General features: G+C 42.0%; 3 protein-coding genes across 5 annotated transcripts in view; 2 read left to right on the top strand and 1 right to left on the bottom strand.

The window, feature by feature from the left end:
• The first annotated feature begins 111 nt into the window (after positions 1–111).
• Positions 112–5,581, top strand: asb10 (ankyrin repeat and SOCS box containing 10). Of its 2 annotated transcripts, none has more exons than XM_069157545.1 (5): positions 112–583; positions 1,803–2,070; positions 3,092–3,596; positions 4,142–4,255; positions 4,580–5,581. In XM_069157545.1, the coding sequence occupies exons 1-5, from the start codon at positions 259–261 to the stop codon at positions 4,763–4,765; spliced, it is 1,398 nt and encodes a 465-aa protein (XP_069013646.1). In that variant the 5' UTR covers positions 112–258; the 3' UTR covers positions 4,766–5,581. The 2 variants fall into 2 exon arrangements, with proteins under 2 accessions (XP_069013646.1, XP_069013647.1); XM_069157546.1 differs by lacking the exon at positions 112–583 and adding an exon at positions 1,223–1,569.
• A 764-nt stretch (positions 5,582–6,345) lies between these two features.
• Positions 6,346–9,539, top strand: gbx1 (gastrulation brain homeobox 1). The gene is made up of 2 exons (XM_069157547.1): positions 6,346–7,809; positions 8,497–9,539. Exons 1-2 carry the CDS (start codon positions 7,359–7,361, stop codon positions 9,009–9,011), a joined length of 966 nt encoding a protein of 321 aa, XP_069013648.1. The 5' UTR covers positions 6,346–7,358; the 3' UTR covers positions 9,012–9,539.
• A 4,719-nt stretch (positions 9,540–14,258) lies between these two features.
• The window catches only part of agap3 (ArfGAP with GTPase domain, ankyrin repeat and PH domain 3), a 112,418-nt gene continuing 101,379 nt past the window's right edge, over positions 14,259–25,297 (bottom strand). For both annotated transcript variants that reach the window (XM_069157544.1, XM_069157543.1), the window contains exons 17-18: positions 18,212–18,467; positions 14,259–17,186 (exon numbers count right to left, since the gene is read on the bottom strand). In XM_069157544.1, the coding sequence (XP_069013645.1) occupies positions 16,962–17,186; positions 18,212–18,467 (481 nt within the window). In that variant the 3' untranslated portion in view covers positions 14,259–16,961. The remainder of the gene's footprint in view (positions 17,187–18,211; positions 18,468–25,297) is intronic.

Raw genomic sequence — 25,297 nt, 5'->3', positions numbered from 1 at the left:
CTGGAGGCAAACAGGGGAGGCCTGAGTGGCTGCATGCGAGACATAAAAATAGCATTACTTGTCACACTGCAGGGAGGGTCTCACGCCAAATATCAAAACAACTCTGTGAACCAAGCCTGCAAGCAGCCGGCAGGCACAAAGTGGACACAAGCCAGAGAGAGTGAAACAACAACAGAAACAGGGAGACGGGCCTTTTTAGACGTCACTTAATCATCCGCATTTCACACAACCACTGTTCTTCTTCAGGGGCAAGCCAGCATGTCGCGAGGTAGCTTTGTCTTCACACCCATGGCCTTGCGTTCTCTTGAACATGACAAGGACATGCTGGAGAGGGACAAGTACAAGAAGGAGATTGCCTCCCGTCACCTCTGTAGCTATGTACTGAAGAGGACGGCTTTGGACAGAGCACCACTGAGGTCCAGCATCGCCCTGCCACCAGTGGTCTGCCAAGATGTGGTCATCCAGAACGCCTTATATATAGGAGACCTGGAGGCTATGCAGCACCTTTTCCCCAGAGGATCCACAGCAAACCTCATCATTGAACCACAGGGAGGGGACATGCGCTGGGTCAATGAAGGGGAAGGTAAGCGACAACATCTGTCCATATGTTTAAGAATTCACATGATTCTGCACAACATAGCTAGCTTGACTGTATTCACTGGAGATGAGTTGCTTTGTTGCTTTAAAATAAATATAAGGATGCAACTATGACCAATATGTATCTGTTGCATGTCACCCTGAGGCAATATTTAAAGACATAGTAATGTCATATTTATAGAAGCCGCACGAGGCAATATTTATAGAAACCATCATATGTGCACCACATCGTCAGGCCTGGGAGTCATCTGTTTACTCTGCAACAGCAACTGTAGCCCTGCCATTAAAGACTACAAAAGCTGCTGGTGAAAGATGAATATATTGGCTCTAGTTTTCACCTGCTTGTTGAGTCACTAGAAATTAATGTTGAGGACTAAAAGTTAAACTTCTGGATGAATATCCAACATCAAATAGGCCTTTGCAATTGTGGCTGCAACTGAAACATATTTGTTAAAAGAACGTCTTGCTTGTTATTTCTTTGAATGCAAAAGTGCATTAACCATTGACCTCAGTTGATTAGTTGGAAAAAATAGGCAGGTGACTTGTTAATGCTCAGTCATTGGCCCCAATGGCACTGCTCTGGCAAGTTTCAACGGGTCAACCAACATATCACATAACACATCCCTGAAATAGACGTATCTGCACAAACAACCTACATTAGTGTTCCTTCGAGCGAAACCACACAACTAAAACATTTTAAAAAAAAAATAAAAAAAAAACTAGTTAGCTACAATATGGCTTATGCGCCTAAAGTGAAGTGGCACAAAAAAAAGAACTACCGCGAGGACGTGATCGCCACAGCCAAGGCCACGGGTTGTGTCCTGCAGTTCTGGAACTCTTTGCTTGTGGGCGATGAGCTGACTATTATCAGTATCGTGGACGAGGAAGAATACGAATACCTCGTTGATGCCATTTATGACACCAGCAACATAGAGGAGTGGAAGAACTTCAGATTTAACTACAAAGGCCTGAGTAGGTTCTCCAGCTCTTTGATTTTAAAGTTCAGTCTTTCTTTTTTGGGGGGGGATTTGCTGTCATTCTGCTGGGGGTTTGTCATTGCAAACACATGTTATGGCGCTTCGCTAAATGTTGTAATTAACTAAAAATACAACTCATGCATCAGTTATTTCTGGCATGTCTGCTTATTAACTTGTGTCCTAGGGATTGAACTTAAAAGTTGACTCCATTTCCCTCCCTTCTGGCAGGACTGTGGTCACTGACTTACGAACAGGAGCTGACAACACCACTTCACATCACAGCCGGTCGAGGTTTCGCAGACTGCCTAAAGCTCCTGCTGCAACGTGGGGCCAATGTGGACCTGGCACCTGGTGGCTCCACCGCCCTGCACGAGTCCTGTGACAACTGCCAGGCAGAGTGTACCAAACTGCTGCTGATCCACGGCGCCAACGCGAACGCCGTCTCAGAGGATGGCCTCATGCCTTTGCATTTTTGTACGAGTCCCGAATCTCTTGAGTGAGTAAAGTAGGGTAAAACGAGAACATAAAGAACCGTGACTTACACAGCGCAGGGGGAAGGCAATAACATTCATGAGTAAGTATTCCAAGTTAGGTTGCTTGATCTACATCAACACCTGTGTTGCATGCCTTTTTGTGACCGGTGGTATGTGTGCATTTGCAATTTAAACATGCACTTGAGCAGAGAGAGCACATCAAATTTTGTCTCAAACAATTCAGCAACAGAGACCCTTGAAATGCTTTGGGAAGCCTACAGCAATGAAGCAATGAAGCAATGAGCCGGGGAAGTCCTTTCAAGTGGCATTCGTGTTTCAAGAGGGGCAGAACATCACTGTCCAAGATCGAAGAAGGCACATCAGGTCAGGAGCACAACCAAGTTGGTTTTCTTTGACATTTGTCAGATTGTGCACTGGAAATTCATCTCCCACGACCAGACTGCCAACACCGAGTTCAACTCTGACAATCTGAGTCATCCGAGGCGAAACATTCAGCTACGCTGTGGAGCGATGGCACTTGACTTCTCCAACATAGCAATGCTCAAGTTTCTTGTCAGCAATAACACTCACACAACACACTCACCCTACTCGCCGGATTTGCCTCCTTGTGACTTCTTTCTGTTCCTCAAAAAATGTAAACAAAATTTGACGTGCACCCTCTGCTCAACTATGATGGTCTATGGTGAATTTGCAAATGCTCACGTGCTCAGGCACAACTGCTCACAAAAACGTGGGGAACACAGGTGCCGATGTTGATCGAGCGACAAACCTTGGAATACTTGCGAAAATTACGGCATTTTATTGCTAATGAGTTTAACTTTAGTAAGAAGCCATTTTTATTCCTTCAAGAGTTACATAGTCTAGGTGAGAAAATTGGATGGAATGGATAGCTAGTTATAATATTTAGTATTGCTCTAAGAATGCTTGAGTTCAGCTCATGAAACAGGGCTGTTGGGGATAAAAAAAAAAAAAAAAAAGTTTGGGACCACAAATCAATGCTGTATTCTGTAATTCTGTCTGCAGATGTGCCAAGTATCTCATTCAGTATGGTGCTGCGATCAACGGTTGCAGTCTGGATGAAGTTGACACTCCCTTACATGTAGCAGCTAAGAACGGCCTCCCGGACCACGTCGAGCTCTACCTGCGCTACGGAGCTGCTGTGGACAGACAGAACGACGAGGGTCTCACACCCCTGAACGCTGCTTGTTCACAACCCCAGGAGGTGCAGGACCTTGAGCGGTACTTCAAGGTGTGCCAGATGCTGCTGGAGGCCGGAGCTGTCGTGCACACTATGGACCAGGACAGACGCACACCACTGCATCTGTCCTGTAAGAACGTAAATCCAGACATAGTGGATCTGCTGCTGGCTAAAGGTGCCTGCGTCAACAAGATGGACTACGGTGGCGAAGCCCCCCTGCACAACATCCTGAAGGTGGTGTGCTACAAGGTTTCCCATCATCCTGAGAGGATTGTCCGCGCTCTGCTAAACCACGGCTCTATCCGGGTGTGGCCCGGCGCTCTGCCCGTGGTAGGAAACCAAACAGTATACGGAAGCAGAATAAACTGTATGCACAAGCATTTAATATGGACTAATGTGGTCCAGATTGGTTTGCAGTAATATGTTGTATTTACAGCATGAACCAATTATTCATCGAGGTGGCTCATTTTGCATAATTAGCAAGTCCTGCACATGTAACACCCTCACTACGACTCTCGAAACACTGTTCTCTGGAATATTCCAGACTTCACAACTTCACATTCAAATCATTACCATTTCATGACACAACATGAAGTGTTGCACTCTCTGCGGGGAACAGACTACAACTATCAGTGAACCCACGTGCACTAGACAAAATGCCTGCTTCCTAATTAGGCAAGTGTTAATAGGAGATTAATTAGCACTAATTGCATAATTTCCAGTTAAACCCCTGGAGAGAAGACCAATCTGTTCATTTCACAAGTGTTTAATTACTTTATTTCTCCTGATCTGTGGAGTCACAAGCTTGCTCATGAACTTAAATGATGATTGTATGAATCCTGTCGCTTTAATCTGAGCTGTGAAGTGTCTTTTAGGTTTTGAAGCACTGCTCTGTATCTCCACCCACCATCGAGGTTCTCCTGAACACCTACAGTCAACTCAAAGTCACGGACACCTGGGTTGAGTCCGTGTCTGCAGAGGTGTTTCAGGTAAGCTCTTGGAATTATTGATTGATTAACAAAGTTTAACCAGCGTGGGTGTTTTTAACATTTTACAAATATTTTCCTTTTCTTAAATATCTCAATGGTATTTTCATGCCTCCCAAATATCATGTTTTTCTCAAGTAAAACCAGTGCAAATTAAATTAGGTTGCGGGAAAGGATATAAACAGTAATTTAATGATATTTGATATCGATAAAGAGCTAATGTCAAGGACATAGCTGAAAGTAAACGCATTTTAAAATATAAGATGATTGTGGAACTTTAAAGTGAACTTATGTTTTTATTTTTTTAATATTTTTTTATCCGACCAGGAGCACAAAGGGTTCTACGAGTCGATCTTCTCCTTGGCACTGACCCCTCGTTCCCTGCAGCACTTGGTGCGTTCCACACTCAGGAGCTTCCTGGAGGGCCGGGTACACAAGGTGGTTCCAAAACTTGATCTGCCCACCTTCATTAAGAACTACCTCCTCCTGGAGTTCAGAGGTTACATCCACTGAATGCACTGTGAGCAGTCTTAGTGTCTGTAAGTCCTGATTGAGGTGAGAGTGCTGCTAAATCTGAAGGAGTGGTAGTGCACAATATAATAATACTTAGTAATGCTAAGTACCAATGATAATAAGTTATCAATAATAATAAATTTTCTGCCACACATAAACTTTTCAGGAGAAAGAACAGCTGTTTTTATTCTAGATCAATGTGTTTTCAGCATACTAACCGGTTTTGATTTTGCACCACAAGAGGGAGCTATAGACTAGAGTCAATAAAGTATATAGAAGGTAGCCTATAATTGTGTGTTTTATATTTTTATTTATATATTGATCAATTTTTTTTTAAACTTTTGCTCTTGGTGTTAAAGAGGCCTCTGTAATGTTATACAAATAATGGTCACAGTTTGATGTTAATGCGCAAAGTATAATTATGTGTTGCACATTGAGGAAATATTTACATATATAGTTGTTTCCCCCGAGATGATTACAATTAGACGATTTACATCAATATCATAAAATCACGTTTTTTTTTAAATTATTTTTATATTCCACCATGGCCATGAAATCTGGTCATTGTTCTTCTATTTTTGGCACATACTCTCTTTCTTTTCTCAGTTTTTGCTTTGCGGTTACTGGTTGTTTTTTTCGTCACTACGTTTTTTGGGTAAATAAAAGAAAATTAATCTTTCTAAAAATATATTTAAAAATAGCGTCTTTTATTTCTTTTTTTAAATGATCAAATCAGCCATTACGTTTAAGAGCGTAGACGTTCAAAGTTTTGAACTTCAACCAAATTAAAGATTCGTGTTGAATAACGGTTGGAAATATTGTAATTTGTGCTTTTATTATGAAATGGTAATCATTTCGACGGTCATTTGATTTATGAAGTTCATAATCTCTCAGAGAACTAAACACAAACAACTCCAAACAGTTTGACCTCTGGCATCAGTCACAACGTAAACAAAAGTTATTTGACTTGTAGAAATGGAGATGACCTTCACGCTGATTTTGACAATTTAACTAGAAAACAACTGCACTGACAAAGAAGTAGACATTTTTATTAGACCATTGTAAAACTTTAGTCAGATAAAGAGACTGAGATTATGAACCTTTCTTTAATACACACTGATTTGGTCCTTAAAAAAATGGGGGGAAAATGGACTAAAAATTCGTTAATAAAAAGTACAAAGAGGAGCAGAGTAACTCCAAAAGAAAAGCTCGGCGACTGGTTTCAATAGATCAAAGAGAGGTGCTGCTGAAGTCACTTGCAATTATAAGAATTAGCCTGGCCTGGCCCTCCACTGCTAATCAGAGTCGGTGGTGATATGTTTATGTCCTCATGCAATCAGACGACCAGTTTGAGAGCCCGGGCACCCAGGACTCAATAGGGCTAATCATCATCAGTTCCCATTGCCATTTAAAAGGTGAGATGATATGCGATTAAACGAGTGCTTAAAGAAAAGAGAAATGTGGGTTTGTATCTTCCACATGCATCTTTTATGAGGGACAAAATACGATTCCAAAAGCGCAAAACAAAACGTGTACAATATTTAATTTATATTTAAAAAAAAAAAAAAATTTAAAAAAAAATTCAATTGACAGATGGTCAGTAAGACCGTTCAAAACAGTTTAAATAAATTTCCTCGAGTTCAAACAAAGTGGAAATCCTCTCAGATTTGACTTTGGCCACTGTGAGTCCCTGTCCACACCGCAGTTGACCTCGCATAAACGCCTTTTATCTGAATCTAATTTCGCACTGAGTATCTCTCTCCAGGGAACAATTGTTGAAGCACTTCTTTTTCTGAAGCCCACCGCATTGTTTTTAGCCGCGGAGAATGGGACAGCGAGCGGAGAAACATCTGCCTCTCCTCCCTCCTGACTCTGATGCCCATCGGCCCCCAATATTTCCACAAAAGCCACCGTTGTTTTACCCTGTCCCTTGAATCCAGAGTAATTACTTATCATCAATCAAAATTAATAATAGCTGATTGGGTTGGTGTGGTCAACGATTATAGAAGGGGAAGGGCTGGAACAGTCTCTCATACCGTTTTGCAGTCAATGGTGAACCTGGCAAAAGGGGAGGAGGGCTGGGGGTGCGACTCGTCTATTTGGTCTCCACTGGGAAACTACCGCCTCTCAAGACGGCCAAAAAGTCAGAGGCTGAATAAGGAAATGAAGCGTAATTTGAGGAAGATGGATGAGCCCCCAGGGAAACACCCCCTTTTCATTCCTCTTGTATTGCAGATGATAACCAATGCGCTCTCGCCCTCTCTTTCTGCGCGCACACACACGGTGCATCGCAAAGGGGCGGAGGGAGGAGTTGCAGAGAAGGGAGAGGTAGATAGATAGAGAGCGTGTGTTTATGTCTCAGTGTGTGACAAATAAGAGGGAAAAGGTAGCGCCGGGGCACACAACAAAGCGCCCGACTGACTGACGCTTATAGAGTGCAGAGATCCGGAGAAGCAGTGCACTCCCAGGGATGACAACACGGCAGAGGATCTACTTTCAATTCACTCTGTCTTTAAACTGAAAGTTTTGTGCGTCGCCGAGGAGAGGACGTCTGCGTTCAAGTTTTCGCCAGATAAAAGTGTTTGCCTGCAAAATGCAGAGACCGGGCGGTCAAGGGACGGCGTTTTCAATCGACTCCCTGATAGGGACCCCTCAGCCCAGACCGGGACACCTGCTCTACACGGGCTATCCTATGTTCATGCCGTACAGACCTTTGGTTATCCCACAAGCTTTATCCCACTCGCCTTTATCGTCTGGTTTACCTCCACTCGCGCCGCTGGCTTCTTTTGCGGGACGGCTCACCAACACGTTCTGTGCCAGTTTGGGACAGGGGGTGCCATCCATGGTCGCGCTCACCACGACGATGCCAAGTTTCTCGGATCCCCCAGACAGTTTCTACCCACCACAAGAGCTGCCCGGTCCCCGTTTGAGCGCCGCTGACCCAGGAGCGAGAAGACAGGAAAGTCCGCACTCTGATGAGGTGCACAGCCGGGACAAGGGCTCGGAGCTGCTGAACTTCTCGGAAACTTTTCAAACAATATCAGGTAAGCTCGACCTGTTTCATAATTAACTGTCTTTCATCATATTTAAACCTCAAGGCTGTCGCGTAAAAGGGACCAATGTGCGTAAAATACGTTAAAGCAGAGCTTGTTGGCCCAAGGTAAAAGTCTGTGGTCTGTGTCGAATAAGCAGGAATAGTGAATCTACTGTATCTTAGCTCAGGTTGACAGACCAATTCATGATGAAACAGTCTTAATATTGTGGAGGCAGCTTGATTAAGGTAAAAGCTTTAGGAGACTTATGTTGTTTCAGATACTTTTGCTATTTTAAATAGGCCAGAATTGAAATGATTTATGAACTGGTTTTCATAACATAACAACAAGAACTGGAGACCATACTTAATGACATTTTAACCTAAGTAGAATTGTGCGTGAAGTTACATATTTTTAAAGTTGCCAAGAAAAGTACTCCGGTGCAGTAAAAACGTAGAGAACAGTGCCTACACTCACAGGCAGCTGCAATGGCACAATATAAGTTCAGTTAATGTTGCCACTTAAAGGTAATGTGAATTTTGTTTTTGCTGAAATATCTACCAGCCTCCTATAAAACGTACTCATTGATGTCGAACCCTGTGAAGCATTGCGTAATGGAGGCGTTTGACTTGCAGGCTCCTCAACTATTAAGTGACTCAATGTGAAGGTTCTTTTTTTTTTTTCTCCTTCACATTTTAGGTGAGACTAAACTGTACAGTTCAGACGACGAGAAGCTGGACCTAAAATCAGCAGACAACGTGTGCAGCGACCGAGAGGACAGCTCCGTAGACAGCGAGAACGAAAGTTTCTCGGACGGGAACAACTGTGGCCCGCTGTCCCAGAAGAACAAACTAAAAACCGGCTCGCAGGAGGCGCTACCGACCGGCAGCTCAGCAGGGAAGAGCCGGAGGAGACGAACTGCTTTTACCAGCGAGCAGCTGCTCGAACTTGAAAAGGAGTTTCACTGTAAAAAATACCTTTCTCTGACTGAACGCTCCCAGATTGCACATGCACTTAAACTAAGCGAGGTGCAGGTGAAGATTTGGTTTCAGAACCGCAGGGCCAAGTGGAAACGGATCAAAGCCGGCAACGTCAACAACCGGTCAGGAGAGCCGGTGAGAAATCCCAAAATCGTGGTCCCCATCCCAGTGCACGTCAACAGGTTTGCTGTGAGGAGTCAGCATCAACAAATAGAGCAGGGGACCAGGCCGTGAACTCGGAAGAAAATCTAAAAATACTACTACTAAAAACACTTAACATTGACTCTATGTTCCACTGATTTGTTGAACGCATGAAGCACAAAAAGGAGGATTCAATTATTTTGTCTGAGAGGTGAGACTGAGCAGAGGAGGACTTGCTCACAGACAGATCAATTATTTGGCAATATGCTGTCATTTTTATTTATTGTTCTGTGAATATGTAAATATAAATGGGTTAAAAAAAATTGGTACAAATGGGCACTATGAGATGCGACTGTAAATATTTTTTTAAGTATTTATATGTAGGGCCAAAACGTTCTGTTGGTTATGTGCATGTTCTCATTTGGTGAAGCTACTCTGGATTTTTGTTTTGTGTTTCGTACAATTTGTTGACCACATCTGCATGTAACTTAAGACGTTTTGTTTGGCAACAGGAACCACCTTTGAGAGCTATTTGTGGAACAAACAAACAAAAAAAGATGAGGAAATAACGACCAAACAAGGGACAAGTGTAAAGTATATTGACCTAATAAATCGCTTTATACGAAAGTTGGAATCGAGGTTGAATCTTTATTACTTGAAGAGTAGATGCACAACGTGCGTATGGCTGCAAAAAATGCCGAGAAAGTATTTGATCCTCTTAAAATGAAAAATGTGGCCTTCACTGTTTAATTTTTTAAACGAGAATAAATGCAGTCAGGCGGCTTTGATGTTTTTCTAAAATCCTCAAGACATTATCTTATTGAGACAATATTTCGGGATAATTGTCTCGATTTATAAAGGGCTTCACGTAAAACGAGGATTTTGTAAATGTATTTTAAAATTTAAAGAGCTTCAGCGTGAGGAGTGAAACGTTTACGAATGTCTAAATGTTTTATGTCGTAGTATTTTTTTTTTTTTTTTTTTTTTTACTAAGGTCAGATTTAATCTACGGAAGTTACAAATAATTTTTTGTAAACGACACCAGGACATGGACGCTAAATTAGTCTTTTTTCTTCTTTTTTTTTTAATAGCAGGAGTGATTGATTTCTCTTTAGGAGGCCATGTTGTCTCAAGTGGACTGATGGATCCTCGTTAGGCTGAGCACATTCAACACTGTAATGAACTTCTCCATTAGTCACTCCACCGACTCAAACCTACTGCAGCTCTTTCTAATCTAATGGTAACAAAATATATTTTACCAAATCAACACAAAGTAGGTCTACAAAATGTTTGAATTTGAACAAGGACTCATTTACTAGGACGCATTTAGAGGCTTAAATGTTACTTTAAAACCTGCTATGAAGACACATTTAATTTTTTCTGACATATGTCACAATAGATCCAATAGAAAAAAATATATATATATATATATTTTTTTTTACAACTAGAGATTTTTATTTGACATTTAATCAGAAATATTGACACCTGCAGGAAATTTTTAAAATATTAAAACAAGGTGAGGTTTAAACACACGATTGGGAAAATATTTATTGAATTCCATTTATAAAAAATTATGATTGAGGAGGCATCACAGATAGAATAATTTTAGAAATCCTACAATTACATACAAAAACATGCAGCAAAAAATGATATGGTTTCCGATAGCCATGTAGATTGTATTGACACCAAAAGACATATGAGCAAATAAATACCACATGCTTGCTCGGTTAGATCAAATAACAGCGATATTAAAATAATCTGTAACTAGAATAATGTCTGGCCACACAGCTATCTGATTACAGGAAGGCAAAAAAAAAAAGGGTCTGATGTTTTTAAGGAAACTTTCATATGGCTGGTTCTGGGTTGACACAGTTTCTCTGAACTGTTTCCAGAAAAGTCTCATGTTGGAATATTTTCACTTTACCTCAGACTGAATAAGGTCTCCCACGTTTCCAAAGAAGACTGAGTCCTCTGGCCATGTTTAACCTTTTGCAGCAGCATCTGTTGAAGTATGATGATGGGGCAGAATTTTTTTTTAAGTTTTATGAATATTTTATTAAATTAACCAGCTCTGTCTTGGATGAGTATTTCGCCAATATATGATGGAATTGGGTGACAGTGTCATAAAATAATTATTGAATACAGCAGGAAACTAATGAGTATCTCACACCTAATGTCGCTCAAGCACCTATGGAAGCACACCCTTAAATATATTATTATCTCAGTTTGACCTCAGAGCGTAAACAAGACACTTCATGACCTGGGCACCCATGAGTAGTAAAGTTTATTTCACCGTCCACCTCATACATCAAGACTGTGACACTTGGATGGGGATTCAAGGAGTGATGATCGTGTGACGGAGCAGTGGAAGTTTTATTATGGTCCAAGAGCTGACTAATATAGACGGTCAATTCCACGACGTTGTGCCAGAGTGCAACAGCTATTTCAGTCCCCATGAGCTGCATGTTGGAGGTGATGATGAGGAGCCATGACACGGCTCAACTTCATGTTGGTTGTTATTATCAAGATCATGTGAGTGGGATTAAGTTTATTATAAAGTAGATTTCTCTGCTAATAGGACCAAAAAAAAAAAAAAAACTAGTTTTACTAGAGAAATTATTAACCCAAAAAGGTGAATTTTTTTCGTCGGGATCTGTGTAGTCAACAATTAATTTAATCCTTTTTGAGTTTTAATAATCTCTCTTTCATTAAAGCTACTTATTTAGTGAACACTTCAGTCTCAAGACACTACCTATATATTGCCATTCTGCCACTTGAATCCCAAATTGAAATATCAGAAGTTCTTTCCAGCAAAGACACGTAACCATTTCCTCATTCCCACCTGGAGAGTGAGCGAGAGAGGAAAGCCATGGAGCTCATTACTGGCTGGTTTTGTGAGTGTGCAGGCTGCTCGGCGCCGACTGGAGGCCTGACTTCTTGGGAGGGTCCGGACGGTCGTGGCTACAGTGATGTATGGGCAGATGCATCAAATCGCACAAGATAAACAAGCGATGAGTTTCATCAGGGCCATCATAGCTTTAATTTGGCTGCCTAATGAGTCAGATCTAGTGGCGGAGATAAGAGTTGTCAGAGGCCCGGCTCTAATGAATTTCTTGCCACTTGTAATCAAGGTTGCCTGTCTGAGGGGGGATGATTAATGGAACCCTGGAGGATTCCCTCGGCCCTCAGCCTTCATTACAGCTAATGCATTCTCAGGCAAATTAACAGCGAAATGCAGGCAAAAGCCAACGGGGAAGGGGAGAGAAAGAGAGAGGAAAGAAGGGAGAATGGGAGAGAGTGATGGGAACAGAGCGTTTATATAAGACAAAGGAGCGAGAGGAGGGTGAAGAGGAAGATAGCGTGGTCGGTATGAAACAGCCAGGTTGGCAAAAGGAGCAAGAAAGAGAGGAAGAGATGGACGGAAATCTGCAGATTAGTGAGAGGATATGGAAATGAGTTTAAAGGCATGAGTTTGGGGGAGTCAGAAAGGTCAGGGTGCAACATGGATGTACTGGTCAGACATGATGGAGCTGAAATTGATGAATGGCTGTTCTAAGTCTGTGGGGATTCTGGAGAGGAGGAGAGATGGCCGGATTGAGGAAGCAGGGTGGATATAATTACTGGTTAAAGAGGTTAAACGGGTGAAGAGAGGAGGGAAAAACAGTGAGCAACAGTAACATATCCAAATCCAGACAGGCACCAACAGACATGTAGATAAACCCCTCTCTGACGCCACCATAATGCAACATTTATGTCAGGACTGGGCACATTACTGACTGCTTGCTAAATAGGCTGTTAAAGTGGCTGGTGGCCAAGCAGCTTCCACATGTTATGGAAATATGGATTTAATGTTTGCAAATATGGTCTCATCAGGTCTTTGTGTACCCATCCATCAGCCGCAGACCCACCTCTGCAATCTTGGAGGCAATTTGTCTGAGAAGAGGTGGGCGGCAGAGAGCCCTCCTCACTGTTTAGCAGGCCCTGATGAAATATCAAAACACACAGCAGTGCAAGCGAGCGCTCTAGTCGCACCACAACAAACACAAGTGGCCGGGGTCTGCCAAGACGTGAGGCATGGTAATAAATTACAGGGCAGATTCTTTTCTTTTTTTTGTTGGCAATATTTTTCAGGAGGTGTAGAAAAAGCAAGTGCCAGCTGAGGTTAGTGTGAGCAGGGCCTTGAAGTTTTGACATTTAAAAACCCTTAAGACTCCGATTTCAAATGGGAAATCTTCTCTAACTGATATTTTATGTTAACCATAGTGACAAACCCACAGCCAATTATCTGCACATTCGAGTTTATTTTTAGTCCTCGAATCAGAGGTTTTCTAACAGAAAAGGAAACTCTTCAAAAGGTCATTGGACAATGTCTATCAGGCACCAAATATCAGACTCGGATTGCAACAAGCTAGTACCCATAATCGAGCATTTCACAGCAAAAAAAGCCAGATGGTCCAAAATGAGTTGGTGGAGACCAAAAACAGAGCAAAAAAGAGGGGAAATATTGGAGTTAAATGTGTCAAATACGACTTCAAATCAATGTGAGATTGATCAGATTTGATTGACAGCAACCAAACAATTTCCATCACATTCTGATTCAAATGGTGGTAAATCCTATTGGTCAAGGAACATGAAACACCAACTTATTCTTAATGAACCCCGCCAACATTAGACAACTAGGGAGAGCACAGAAAAAAATACTGAAATCTCTATTGTGAAAATAACAAAAACTGCTACTCCGTTACAACCAGTAAGGAAGCCGATTGAGGAAATTAGTTTTCAGAGCTTTTAAGCGTGACCTGGTGCACTGTGGCTCCATGTCAGGCCAGTGCTGAGGGAGGAAGAGGAAATACTAAAGAGAAACCAGGTGATAAAACACAAACAATGCAGGCCAACAGAGAGAGGAAGGGGATGAAGATATGCTGAGACAAGATTAGCAGGAAATAAGAAGTGGATTAGTGCGGGCTTGACTCCTCCGAACACTGAGATCTTTTAGTTTTCCCCACGGTGTTGTGCTGCCTGACACTAAGCCCAACTCTTTATCTTAATCCTCTTTCAGCAACTGTTGGGGGTCCCACAAGCAGGAAGTGAAGAGGCTGCTTTACTTACCTCAGGACAGGCGGAGTCGTGAGTGCTCGAGTCGTCTCGGAGGCAAAGTTTGATGATGGAACATGCGAAAGAGGAGAAGATGAAATGGCAGTACGTTTTGACGTGGTGGTGAGACTTTTAATTTGAAAGAGAGACTCACCTTGTCTGTTGAAGCATCAGCAGGTCAGGGTCCGTGAGCAACGGCAGCGTGATGGGAGGATGAATGAACACCACATACACATGACAAATGTGTCGATTTCCCTCAATCCAGGGAAGGCTACATCGTTTTTATTTGAGTGTTTATTATTATGTCAACAGTCAGCCAAGCATCCAAGCATACAACGAGTTACTCTTTAGCTTCTGCTTTGTTTCACGTTCTGAACGTAAAGAAATTACAATAGGAAAATGAACAAAAACAAAAAAACAAAAAAAAAAGATATTTACATACTGCATTATAAATATGTCAAATGTACATCATTATACACAAGTACCAAAGATGGCCAGTTAATGTCGAGACCAAACGGAAGTACCTTAAAAATATGCCTAAGGAGAAACGAAAACAACATATCAAAATATGGTTTGTTGGTCAAGAGGACCTAAAACCAGTTCAATTTGTTTCTCTCTGAGGAGCTTGTCTTGAGATAAAAGCATTAAGCTAATATGTACACTTCATGTTATGTTTAGGGGAAAAAACAGGCAGGCTTCTAATGTTTTTTTTGGTGTTTTTTTTCTCATCATCTACAGTATGTAAATAAGGGTTTAGGTAATCACTGTACACGTTTAAGTCCTCTCAGTAATCCCTTTGAACACTGAAATGTACTCACTCAAATAAATTGGTCAAGTAATGATCAGAAATAAGGCCAGTATCGTAGTACAGTACGAGTAAATTCAAAGCAATCCATCTGAATTTGTGGCTGTTTTTCCAACATCTGGAAAGAATTCATGCGACATTTTGGGAAATCTGCTTATTCATCTTGTTGCGAGTTAAAGGAGAAGATCGGTGCCACTCGGTCTTGATCCTCTCATTTCAATTTTGGCACGAAAGCAAATAAGCGAATTTACCTAAATGTATATTTCTTTGCAATATGGCTATTGCCTGGATTTACGATTATCCTCTTTTGACCACATATATTGTTTTCAGTGCACTCTGAAAACAGGAATACTGTAAAACACAAAAATCATGTAGATAAGGTACCAAGTTCAAAACTTGCTCTGTAAACATACATTCTGCCTTTGTAAACCCATAAAATCAAGACATTTTAAAACCTCACAAATGGCAGTTGAAAAAAAAAAAGGGAAAATATTTTGTGCCAACTCCACCTGAAGTCACTTCTTATCCAAGTTCTACTTACTCTAAATGAATTGGCTTATCATGTCTGAGGAACACTGTACATCTGTATTAATGCAAACTAGTCATACTTCCCTCTATGGGCCTCTTTGCTCATTTTTAATCTCTAAATGTCTCACTTCAGTCACATGAATGCATTTTGTTACGTCCCTGCTTTTAGGCTGACAGGTTCTCAAGATGGGGGAGCGCACAGAAGGAAGAGGAAGGTTTTTTTTTTTTTTTGTTTGTTTGTTTTTTATCATTATCGACTCTAAACGTCTGAGTAAGTTCTTATAAGGAATAAGGCGAAGGAACAAGAACTACTTTTTACAGAGATCTGTACATTAAAACACAGTCATGTTCTCAAATTTTCCCGGAAGGTGTTTGTCTTCTCTCCAGCGTCCTTTCTCAACGCTCACCAACAGAAATGCCCAGTCGCTCTCTGCTGCACACGGCGAAGACGTAAGCACAGACGTGTCGTACAGTTAACGTACAGATGCGCGCACGCACACACAGTGCCATATATGTATTTCACAGCAACAATAGAGGAAATGCTCATTAGAGTACCGATTTAACAGCCTTTGGCTGCAGGAGGAGAATGGATATCCCAGTATGCTTGTGGTTTGAAATATGTGTCAAACAATTATTAACACAATCTAGTCGATTGGAAAATTACTCCAACAAAGACCTCTTACTGGGATAATTTCACTGTTTCATTCAAACCTTTGAGTTTGAATGAAACCCGGTTGAAGATGCACACTTACAAAGACATGTGGTTCAGTGGTCTTAAAACATTATGCCCCTTAATTCCTTTATAGTCATGAACACTTTTACTTGAGGATCGTGATAAGGATGGCGAAGGGAATGACTCACTGCAACCCAATAGGAATTCAGCAATCAACTCCTTTATGATGATCCGAATCTATTTCACTGTGAATGAAGTATCTAAATCATTTGAATTCTTTAAGTATAATTGCTTTGCCTTTGTATACGAATAGTATGTCAAGAGTTTGAAGGCTGTGTTGAAGACATACATCATTACGAAAGCTGTAACAGCCACTCATTGATATCATGAGATTAAAGTTTCTTTCCCACATTAGTGTTTTGTCACTTGTAAAACTATTCTTTACACTTTAATGTTATGATGCTCAGGCTTGGAAATTTGAAGAAAGTTTTTCACTCACACTCATTATGCAATCAGTTCACATCACAGAAGAGGAAGACATGAAAAGGAAAATGTTCAAGCATTAAGGAAATGCCTTTCGTAGGGAAGGTAAGAATGCCAAAGTAAGTCATTTGTTTGGTTGACGCTTAAAAAAAAACAAAAACAAAAAAAAACCTTAAAGCTGATCATGATCGTTTCAGACCAAGATTGAATAAATTTAACAAACAAAAATGAATAAAAAAAAAATCATAATATGAAATAAACAATGTACAATGTCCGAATCCCAAAACACTCACTTCTGTCAGCACAGTGGAATATCAACAGTAAGTCCATCACTCCTGATATCTCTCCATTGGTACTGATTCTGGGTTACACAGTGTGAAACAAAGGAGGAAGTACTGGGAAGAGACGCGGGCGGCTTCGCAGGTTCTGTTGTGTTTGTCTGTGGCTGCTTTCACGGCTCCTACATGATGCTGATACTGCGGTTGAGCTCACACTGGGCGTTGTTGTTGTTGATGTTGGGGTTGCGGCGGCTCATGTTGGGCGTGGGCACGGAGGTCAGGCTGCTGGTGTCGTTGGGGCAGCCGTGTTGAAGCAGTATGTCGGCGCACTCCTGGCTTCCAGCTCGTCGGGCGTAGGACAGCGGCGTCTGGCCGCGAGCGTCTCGACTTTTCACATCCACGCCGTACTGTGGGAAAAAATGCCAGAGATAAAAGGTAAATCAAATAAAATGCTCATTATTAGTAGTATTTAAATGGAATCAAAAGTTTGTAAAAATATGTTAAAAAAAATATCAGGAATACATATTTCTGATTGTAATTCTTTTTTTTCTTCTTCTTTTTTTACTTAAGAGGAATACTGATGCCTAATCAGCAGCTCATTTGTATTTTCTCCCTATTTTTGTCCTTCGTTTTCTGTAAATGGCAGACAATCAGCAGACAAGATAAGTTTTAGGTGACTGTGGACATCAGTTTATATCAAGTTGTTCTTCTTTCTTGAGTAAGAATAGTAAAATTGTAAAATGTTTGGCCTCACACATTTTCCTTTAAACTTGAAATCAAATTTCCCCCCGAAATTTTCATTAGTAGAATTTTTTTTTCCATTTTGTAAAGTTTATATATAATGTTCATACATGTATTTCCTGATGCTAAGACTTCCCTGACTTTGCAGTACCTGTTTTCTGCTTATATTCAGTTAAATTGTTCTGCTGTAAGACATGTTTGAAGGCCGTAGCATATATATATATATATATATATATATATATATATATATATGTATAAATGTGTTTTTTCATGAAATTTGTGACGTTTTAACAACCTCTAGGAATCTATATTCAGCATTAACTTACATTTTTAGTTTTACTTTATAGGAAGTGTCCTGGGGTGTTTCTTCGAACAAACTGTGATCCAATACTAATACAAATTTTGATCCTAATTGTAGCAAAGATGTAGACTTAGACAGATATTTTAAGTCAAATTTATTTAGTTGAGTTACAACTAAAGGCAACTGTTGCTCAACAAATTAATTTCGTCAAAAGAATTGCTACTTCTACATAAAACTTTAATTTCTTGTGACTCTTTGGTGCGTGACATCAGTTTCTGTTTGCAGCAACATCTGGCAAGGTTGAAAGAGGTCAACTGGTCCACCCGCTTGTCCAAACACGAAATAACCTAAAAAAAAAATTTTCATCCAACTCTGACCATTCCCACTCACCCAGATGAGCAGCTGCGTGATGACCACATTGGCCATGGCACACGAGAGGTGCAGAGCAGTGCGTCCGTCTCCATCCCCGTAGGTCTCATTAACCTCTTCCTTGGTGCCGTGGGCCAGCAGCAGCACCACCAACCTCAGGTCATCTTCCACCACCGCCCGTAGAAGCTGCTGCCCCAGAGGCACGTCGGACTGGGGCAGCCCCACCAGGAACAGCTTCTGCTCGTACTTGGCTCGGATCCAACGCTCCTTCTCCTCCCTGGAGAGAGAGGGGAAAGTGACAGGAGCACCACGGGTCAGGCAGGGTGAAACATTGTGAACATGCTATGAGCAATTTCGCACCTAAGTTAAAGAACTTTCAAAACATATCTCATAATTTAGAGGCAGTGATTTAAAGGCGTGTACAAAAGGGAGAATGTGGACACACAAGGGAAATATTACTGTAATAGGCCTAAGAGACTTACTGGAGTCAAGTGACATTTCTAAATTATTAGGGCCCAGGAAAGTGACGAGGCTTCACTATCACAGTGGGAAATAATACAGTGAGATAGTCTGCAGAGATGAGAGAATGCCAGAGGGTGTGACGCTTTGGGCAATATTCCAGTTTCCAGTGATTATGGTCGACAGCATGACGGTTAGAGCCTGGCCAGCTTTCTAAAGGTTACACATCTTGAACACCATGTCTGCTGTGGACAATACAGGAAGGCGGGGGATGTATTTTTATCAGCGCTGTCGGCTGTCAGTCTGAACTGGTGGATCCCCTCCACAAAAGAGGCAGTGTGTCTCAGAGCCCCAGTCTCCCTTGGGGTGGCTGGGCCCTGAGTCAGATCGATGGGGCTGAATGGCAGCCAGAAAGGGACGGTGGGATGTGGGGCTCCTACACTCCAGCCTGCAGCAGAGAATAGAGACTGAGGGAAGGCTCCATCCTGTATCACCAGGCAGAACTCTATCTATTGCTCTCCATCTTGACCCCCCGTTTCATTCTCTGCCCACATACAAACTGTCCAAATAAGAAAGAAAAAAAAATCAATATCAATATGTGAATGACTGAGCATGCCCAGTGTGGTACTAACCCGGTGACCCTGTCAGTCGGTGTGATAAGGGGAGCAGAAAGAGACTGTTGTTTGGATTTGTGGTTGACTGACAGAAAGGAAAAGGTTTGTACGGATAAGTTAAAGCGGCAACGCTGGCTGGAGTGACAAGGCCCTCGTGGGACTCTCCATCAACGGGCCTAGGCTTGGCAGCATGTACAAACTGACAATATAACTCAATTCACTTGTATTTCATCACAATAACTGTGAAAACAAACTCAACCAGCATGCTTTATTTCCATAATTAACCTTTTAGATGAAACAACAATAGCCTACATCACATCTATACATTGACTTATAGATAAGTGGAAAGGTTTTGAGTTATTCCTTTTTCTGGTTTATGAAATTAGCATTTAAAGCCTTCGCCTGCTGTTTGTAATTCTTTTTGCCAACAAATTCTACTGAAAGATCAAAAGCAAGAATGTATTAGTTTGTGTGTTAGTACTTCCTGAGTGTGCTTACTTATCTAACACAGCCCCAAGTCTGTTTCAAACTCCAAATATTCTTCCTAAAACAGCTGGGCAGCAGACCTTTCTTTTTTTTTTTTTTTTTTTTTTTTAAACCAGATATCCCTCAAACAGGAGTAAATAGTCTGTTTGTTAGGAACTACATTCAGCTGCGGATTAATACACATTTGGTGCACTGGTGATTATATAGCAACATAAGAGTGCTTGGGATAGTTGTAAAGGAAAGTACAGTGCCATTGTTCATAATAAAGCAACACGTCACCAATTCTAATAATTTTAGGACAACAATGGAGTTCTGTGACACACTGGTGGTGATTTCGGCTACGTAGTCAACGTTTAGCAGGATCATTTCAGTGGTGTTTTTTGTTCTCTTTCTTCTACTTGCTTAGCCACGTGGGGCAATGTAAAACACAGCATAATGCTAATCTTAGCTTAATACTAATGTTAGCTGTTCGTCATTGATTTTAACAAGTGGACATAATGGCATATTGACATGGTTACAAGATCCCAAAAAAACAGGTGTTCCTACATGCCTCCCGCTGCTGATTGATTTGAGTGAATATTGTGCATTTTCTAATTAATAAATGTATTCTTTGAGTTTAAAACGGAAGCCTACTGTTATTGTTGTTGTTATTTAGTCTTTCTGATGCTGCATTGTTAAATCCTTGAATTTATTTTATGAAAATAATTGTTGGTATCTGCAGTGGAAATTTTGGTACGGTAGCGTACATCGTGTTACATAGTCTCAAAAGTTCAGGAACCTCTGCTCTAGATAAGCCACAGAGCGAACTAAAAATGACTTCCTAATGGAAAAGTAGTTGCGACTTAAAATTGAGACATATAGACATAAGGACATATAGAGTTATGTCTCAAAATCATGGTGAGTAAAACAAAACTATCTGAACGATTCTGCACTGCTACATGTACACAAGAAAAAATATTTCTTTTTGAATTTTGGGTGAAGCTGCACTTTAAGTCTTTCTCCGTTCAGATCTTTATCAATCCCAGCAGCCATTTTAACAATAGTAACCAGTTCAAAATTAGTCACCCCTCATTATTACGACCTTAGCAGCCAGGTGTCGAGGCTGCCAGCACACCGCAGACAGCAACCATTTTCAGACTCATATGTCAGCTGCCAGGCTCACTTCACGGAGCAGTCCGTCTTGCACGGAGGAGCTTGGCACCTGCCCTAACTACAGGAGTTAAGGGTGTGATGGAAGAGGGGTGGGTCTTTATCAGCACCGAAGTAGAGATTGATTAACTACAAAAACACCACCAGAAGCTCATAAAGCAGCTTAACCCACATCTTAAAATAGTCTTAAAGCTATTGCACCTATAAGCATATGGGTACATTTTCGTTATGACCTCAAAGAAAATGTGGAGGAGAGAGTCCTTCACCCGGCTACACCATAAGCAAATCTTTTCTTAAGGAAGAGGGTATTATGTGAACAACAATACAGCCCTAATGGCAGGCAATTGCAGTGGCGAAGAGTTTTATGGTCTAAGACCTCCATCAATCCCTACTCAGTCATTATGTGTAGAAAAGCCTGTTAGCAAATCAATTGGCCTTAGAACCAGCGGACTGCTCAGAAACAGGAAGGGGCTGTCTTGCCCCCTACCATTATTTCCGGAGTACTCTTTGCCAGTAAAAAAAACACACTTGTTTTCAAAAAAAAAGTTAAGTCGGTCTGAAACTGAACTGTAATCCTAAAGGCAAAATCGCCAAACTTTAACAAAAGTCTAAGCATCGTTAAAAACAATCAGCGAGAGCTGTTGTCCGAAGTTTGTTTCAGAGAGCTGCACCATGAATGAGATGCTGAATCTGTAGAGCCCACTGAATTGATATGAGCTAAATGAGGCAGAAAGTTAGCACCAAGATGTGAAACAAAAAGACTGAGGAGAGCCATTAAGAAGACGTCAACATCTCAGAAAGGAGCCCCGAGGACACTTTGTTAGCCTTCGCTACAAAATCAGCCCTGAAGACCTGCAGTAAAAAGGCCTCGCTCGCTGCTGATGCTGAGCTTTAAATTCAACAAATTCACAGTTCTTTCTAGACAGTCCACTTAAAATAAAAAAAAATAGCAGCCAGGCAGTGGTTTTGAAAAATACCACAGCTGCTGCCACTTGAAAGACAGAGTTTGAAAGGAAGTGAAATGGTAATCACGCCTCTGTCTTTTGTTTGAAATAAAAAACAATCCAAACAGAGGTTGGCTTTAGACAGTCAGGGGGGGGGAAACTGAGACCCTTGAAAAGGACACTTCCTCACCGCAGGAGGAAGAAAAATAAAATCAGCAGATTTAGCATGTCAAAGAGCCAGGACAGAGTGGGAGGGGAGTTGGAGAGGCAAAGGAGAGTGAATTTTCACAGCATGGGGGGATATTTAGGAAATTGAACTGATGGTTACTCCTACAGTACACACCCGCGCGCGCACGCACGCACACACACACACACACACGCACACACACACACACACACACACACACACACACACACACACACACACACACACACACACACGCACGCACGCACGCACAGCCGCCATGTCCCCACTCGGGCTTCAGCACATACTTGTTCTAAATTTCTCTGTTGCTTAGGGGACAGAGGGAAGCTTAAAGTTCCCAATAAAAATGCCTGTGTCTCTTTCAACTTAAAAACAAGTTGTTTGCTTCGCCACAAACCTCCTCCGTCATCTCGCAGCTGATCATCTCTGTTTTACTTTCTTTCACCGACTTTGAATTTGAATGAAATCTTGGGCAAACATCAAGACGCTTACTGAGTCTAAAGTGGAAATGGGATTCCTGTCTGGAGCTGGTGTCCCCTTTCATTTGCCTATGCAGAGCCCACCTCGATAAAGGCAGCTTTAACAGTAGAGAAAGGCCTCTTTTATAATTGTATTAGAGCTCTGTCCCTCCAGCTCTCCGTTGAGCAATGGATTCTGACCCTGACTTAATTAAGTGGCAAATGGCAGAATGATTCTCCTAAAACCCAGCCCACGGAGTCAAGAACACATGACTGAATTCAAATAAAGAGGGACAAACAAGGATAATTAGTCAAGCCTGAAAGACAAAAGCGAACAGGAATTTATAGGAAGGGAAGGGGAATCTATGACGGATTGGGTGGAGCTAGTGGTGGAGGAGCCTCAATGACCAATCTGACTGCGTGCCGTAAAGGTGCATTGGTCCACAGGAAGAGGAGGATGTCCGTCCCACCGCTCACCCATCTTTCAAACCCAAGTCCTCCTAAACTATCAAAGCATCTACAGCTCCTCCTACTCTTCCATGAGCATCCAAATTCACAGTGGATACATCAAATAGACGCACTGAAGGGGAGAAATGGTGGCGGTGGTGGAGGGAGGGGGGCCTTCGGGTTTGACCGGCCTGAACAGACTTCACAGTGGGGGTGGGTGACTTGTATGGGACCAATTCCCATGCAGCCAGCGGCTTCACTTCCACAAACCGAGGGGAGGGAAGAGTCGAGAGTGAGGAAGAGGGACAGCAGCAGAAAAGACAAGAGAGGGGGCCGAGAGGGAGACGGCAGAGATGAAAAAAAACGCACACAACAGGGAAAGAAAGCTGGGCCCCAAAGCATCAAAGGTTGCTAAGGGCGAGAAATGAAGGAGCAACACAGTAAACGCCACAGTAAGAGTACTAAATAAGGCCTCCAATGTTCCAGCGGGTTACAGTGTAGACATGGTATGCTGTGCTCTGAGAACAACAGCTCTGAAAGAATTAAGACAAATATTTTTACAAGACGATTAGATGACACTTTTCTTGCTCAGAGAGCGTAGTCTGGACAGATGACCAGAATTCAGACGGTTGTTGTGTTGAGCTCTGGCCAATGGGGGAGCATCTGGGCGCTGAAGGCAGGCAGAGGGATGAGTTGAATATATTGTGACATTAATGAGGTTGTCAGACTCCTCATGATGGAGTGGCTGTGTTTTTGTGCCAGCAAGACTAACACCCTTAAATGCTCATGCTGTTAACCCCTGCTGAACCCTCGCCTCGCATACAAAGCTGAGGGGACAGTAACACATGGCCCCGCTTAAGTGTGCAGTCTGCTTCACGAGGACATTTTTAAATCCCGTGATTATTTTTCTTTCAAGTAACCAGACTGAAAACTTTATTATGATTTTGTAAAGCTAACCCTACTGCATTGCGTGGTTAAGTAGGCTGTGCTGTAATGAAGCAGTCCTTCCTCTATGTCCACCTGGCCCTGAAACCCGGTGGCATGTGGGCAATTAGTGACTGTGGAACCACTTCTCCCACACAGGGCTAATTACTGACCTGTGGGTTTCATTTAGAGAGAGAGAGAACGAGAGAGAGGGAGGACATGGGAAGACCCAGTCATTCATTTGTCTTAATTAATTACTCTTTCACCACTAGGGCTCCTGGCAAGGCCGGCTATTCTAAAATCTCTTCAGAGAGTTGGCGTTCCAGACCTGCTAACCTGTGAGTAGCCCGGAAGCTTTGCTCTGTGTTTTGGGGACTAATGTGAAGGACAGGACCAAATGTAATCGGATCCTAAAACTGAAGTCTTATGGCCGTTACACTGATTTTGTAAACAGCAACAAACAGGTTGGGAGGACGAGCCGAGGTGTTGCGACCAGAGCAGAAGGGGTTAAAACAGGCGGCGGGGCCAGGTTTGGAGAGGTTAGCGGTGTGATTCATTTTTATTACCACGCAGACCCTGCAGGCGGCAGGAGCGGCAAATTATTTCTGAAACAAAGTGGAGGGCTCTCATCAGACCTATTACCTGCCTGTGGCCGAGGGCGGCGCGGAGCCTACAGAGGGTGACAGTGAGAGGCCCACGTCAGTGAGGGATAGCCGTCCACATCCGTCCATGCTCCAGGACATTTCCCCCAAATGAGAACTGGTGTCTGTGTCTGTGTATGTGGGTGTGGGTGTGTGCGTGTGTGGGGGGGGGTTTCAGTTTGTGTGCGTGTGCCAGCTGAAGATAAGGGGAAATTTAGCCGTTGGACCTCTCCCACAGAATCCGTCAAAATAATCTGTAGTGTTTGCTATCACAAACATGCCAAGCAATTAGAGGTGATGTGCAAAACACAATGACTCCTAGGTGCTAATTAAAAGAACAACTCCCCCTGCAATATGCTGACTGTGGAGATCAGCCACAACGCAGAGCTCCCACAAATTTATTATCCCAGATTTAACCAGAGCCTGGTCAGATCTGACTTCCGCTTTCAGTGCACCGGCACCACTATATAATGAGGCATCATTTATAAATTGCAACTAATGGCTTCATTGGTTAATTAATCATTAATTCTTTATAAATCAGTTTAAAGATATTAAAAGTAACTTCTGGGTTGCCAGGTTGTGAAATGTTGGTGGCACTGCCTCATTTCTTACCTTCTGGAAGGTGGTTGTATACAATGTGGACCAAAAAACTGCCAGGATAATATTTAAAAACTCCATTATACATGACTTAACTCTGAACACTACAACTGCAGACTTGATGGTTCATGAGAATGTTAGAAACTCCTTTATAAGTAGATAAACCATATTTATAAGTGCATA

The sequence above is a fragment of the Embiotoca jacksoni genome, unplaced genomic scaffold (genome assembly GCF_022577435.1).
Source record: "Embiotoca jacksoni isolate LCO1_2020_lvr unplaced genomic scaffold, fEmbJac1.0.p SCAF_22, whole genome shotgun sequence".
Taxonomy (NCBI): domain Eukaryota; kingdom Metazoa; phylum Chordata; class Actinopteri; family Embiotocidae; genus Embiotoca; species Embiotoca jacksoni.
The sequence above is the reverse complement of the archived record's forward strand: the minus strand, read 5'-3'. Positions and strand labels throughout refer to the sequence as shown.

Excerpts from the sequence above, each read along its gene's own strand:
- asb10 (XM_069157545.1), top strand. The coding sequence starts at position 259 with ATGTCGCGAGGTAGCTTTGTCTTCACACCCATGGCCTTGCGTTCTCTT. Across the intron at positions 584-1,802 it reads CTGGGTCAATGAAGGGGAAG|GACTGTGGTCACTGACTTAC; the intron begins GTAAGCGACAAC and ends CCCTTCTGGCAG. Across the intron at positions 4,256-4,579 it reads TGTCTGCAGAGGTGTTTCAG|GAGCACAAAGGGTTCTACGA; the intron begins GTAAGCTCTTGG and ends TTATCCGACCAG.
- gbx1 (XM_069157547.1), top strand. The coding sequence starts at position 7,359 with ATGCAGAGACCGGGCGGTCAAGGGACGGCGTTTTCAATCGACTCCCTG. Across the intron at positions 7,810-8,496 it reads AACTTTTCAAACAATATCAG|GTGAGACTAAACTGTACAGT; the intron begins GTAAGCTCGACC and ends TTCACATTTTAG.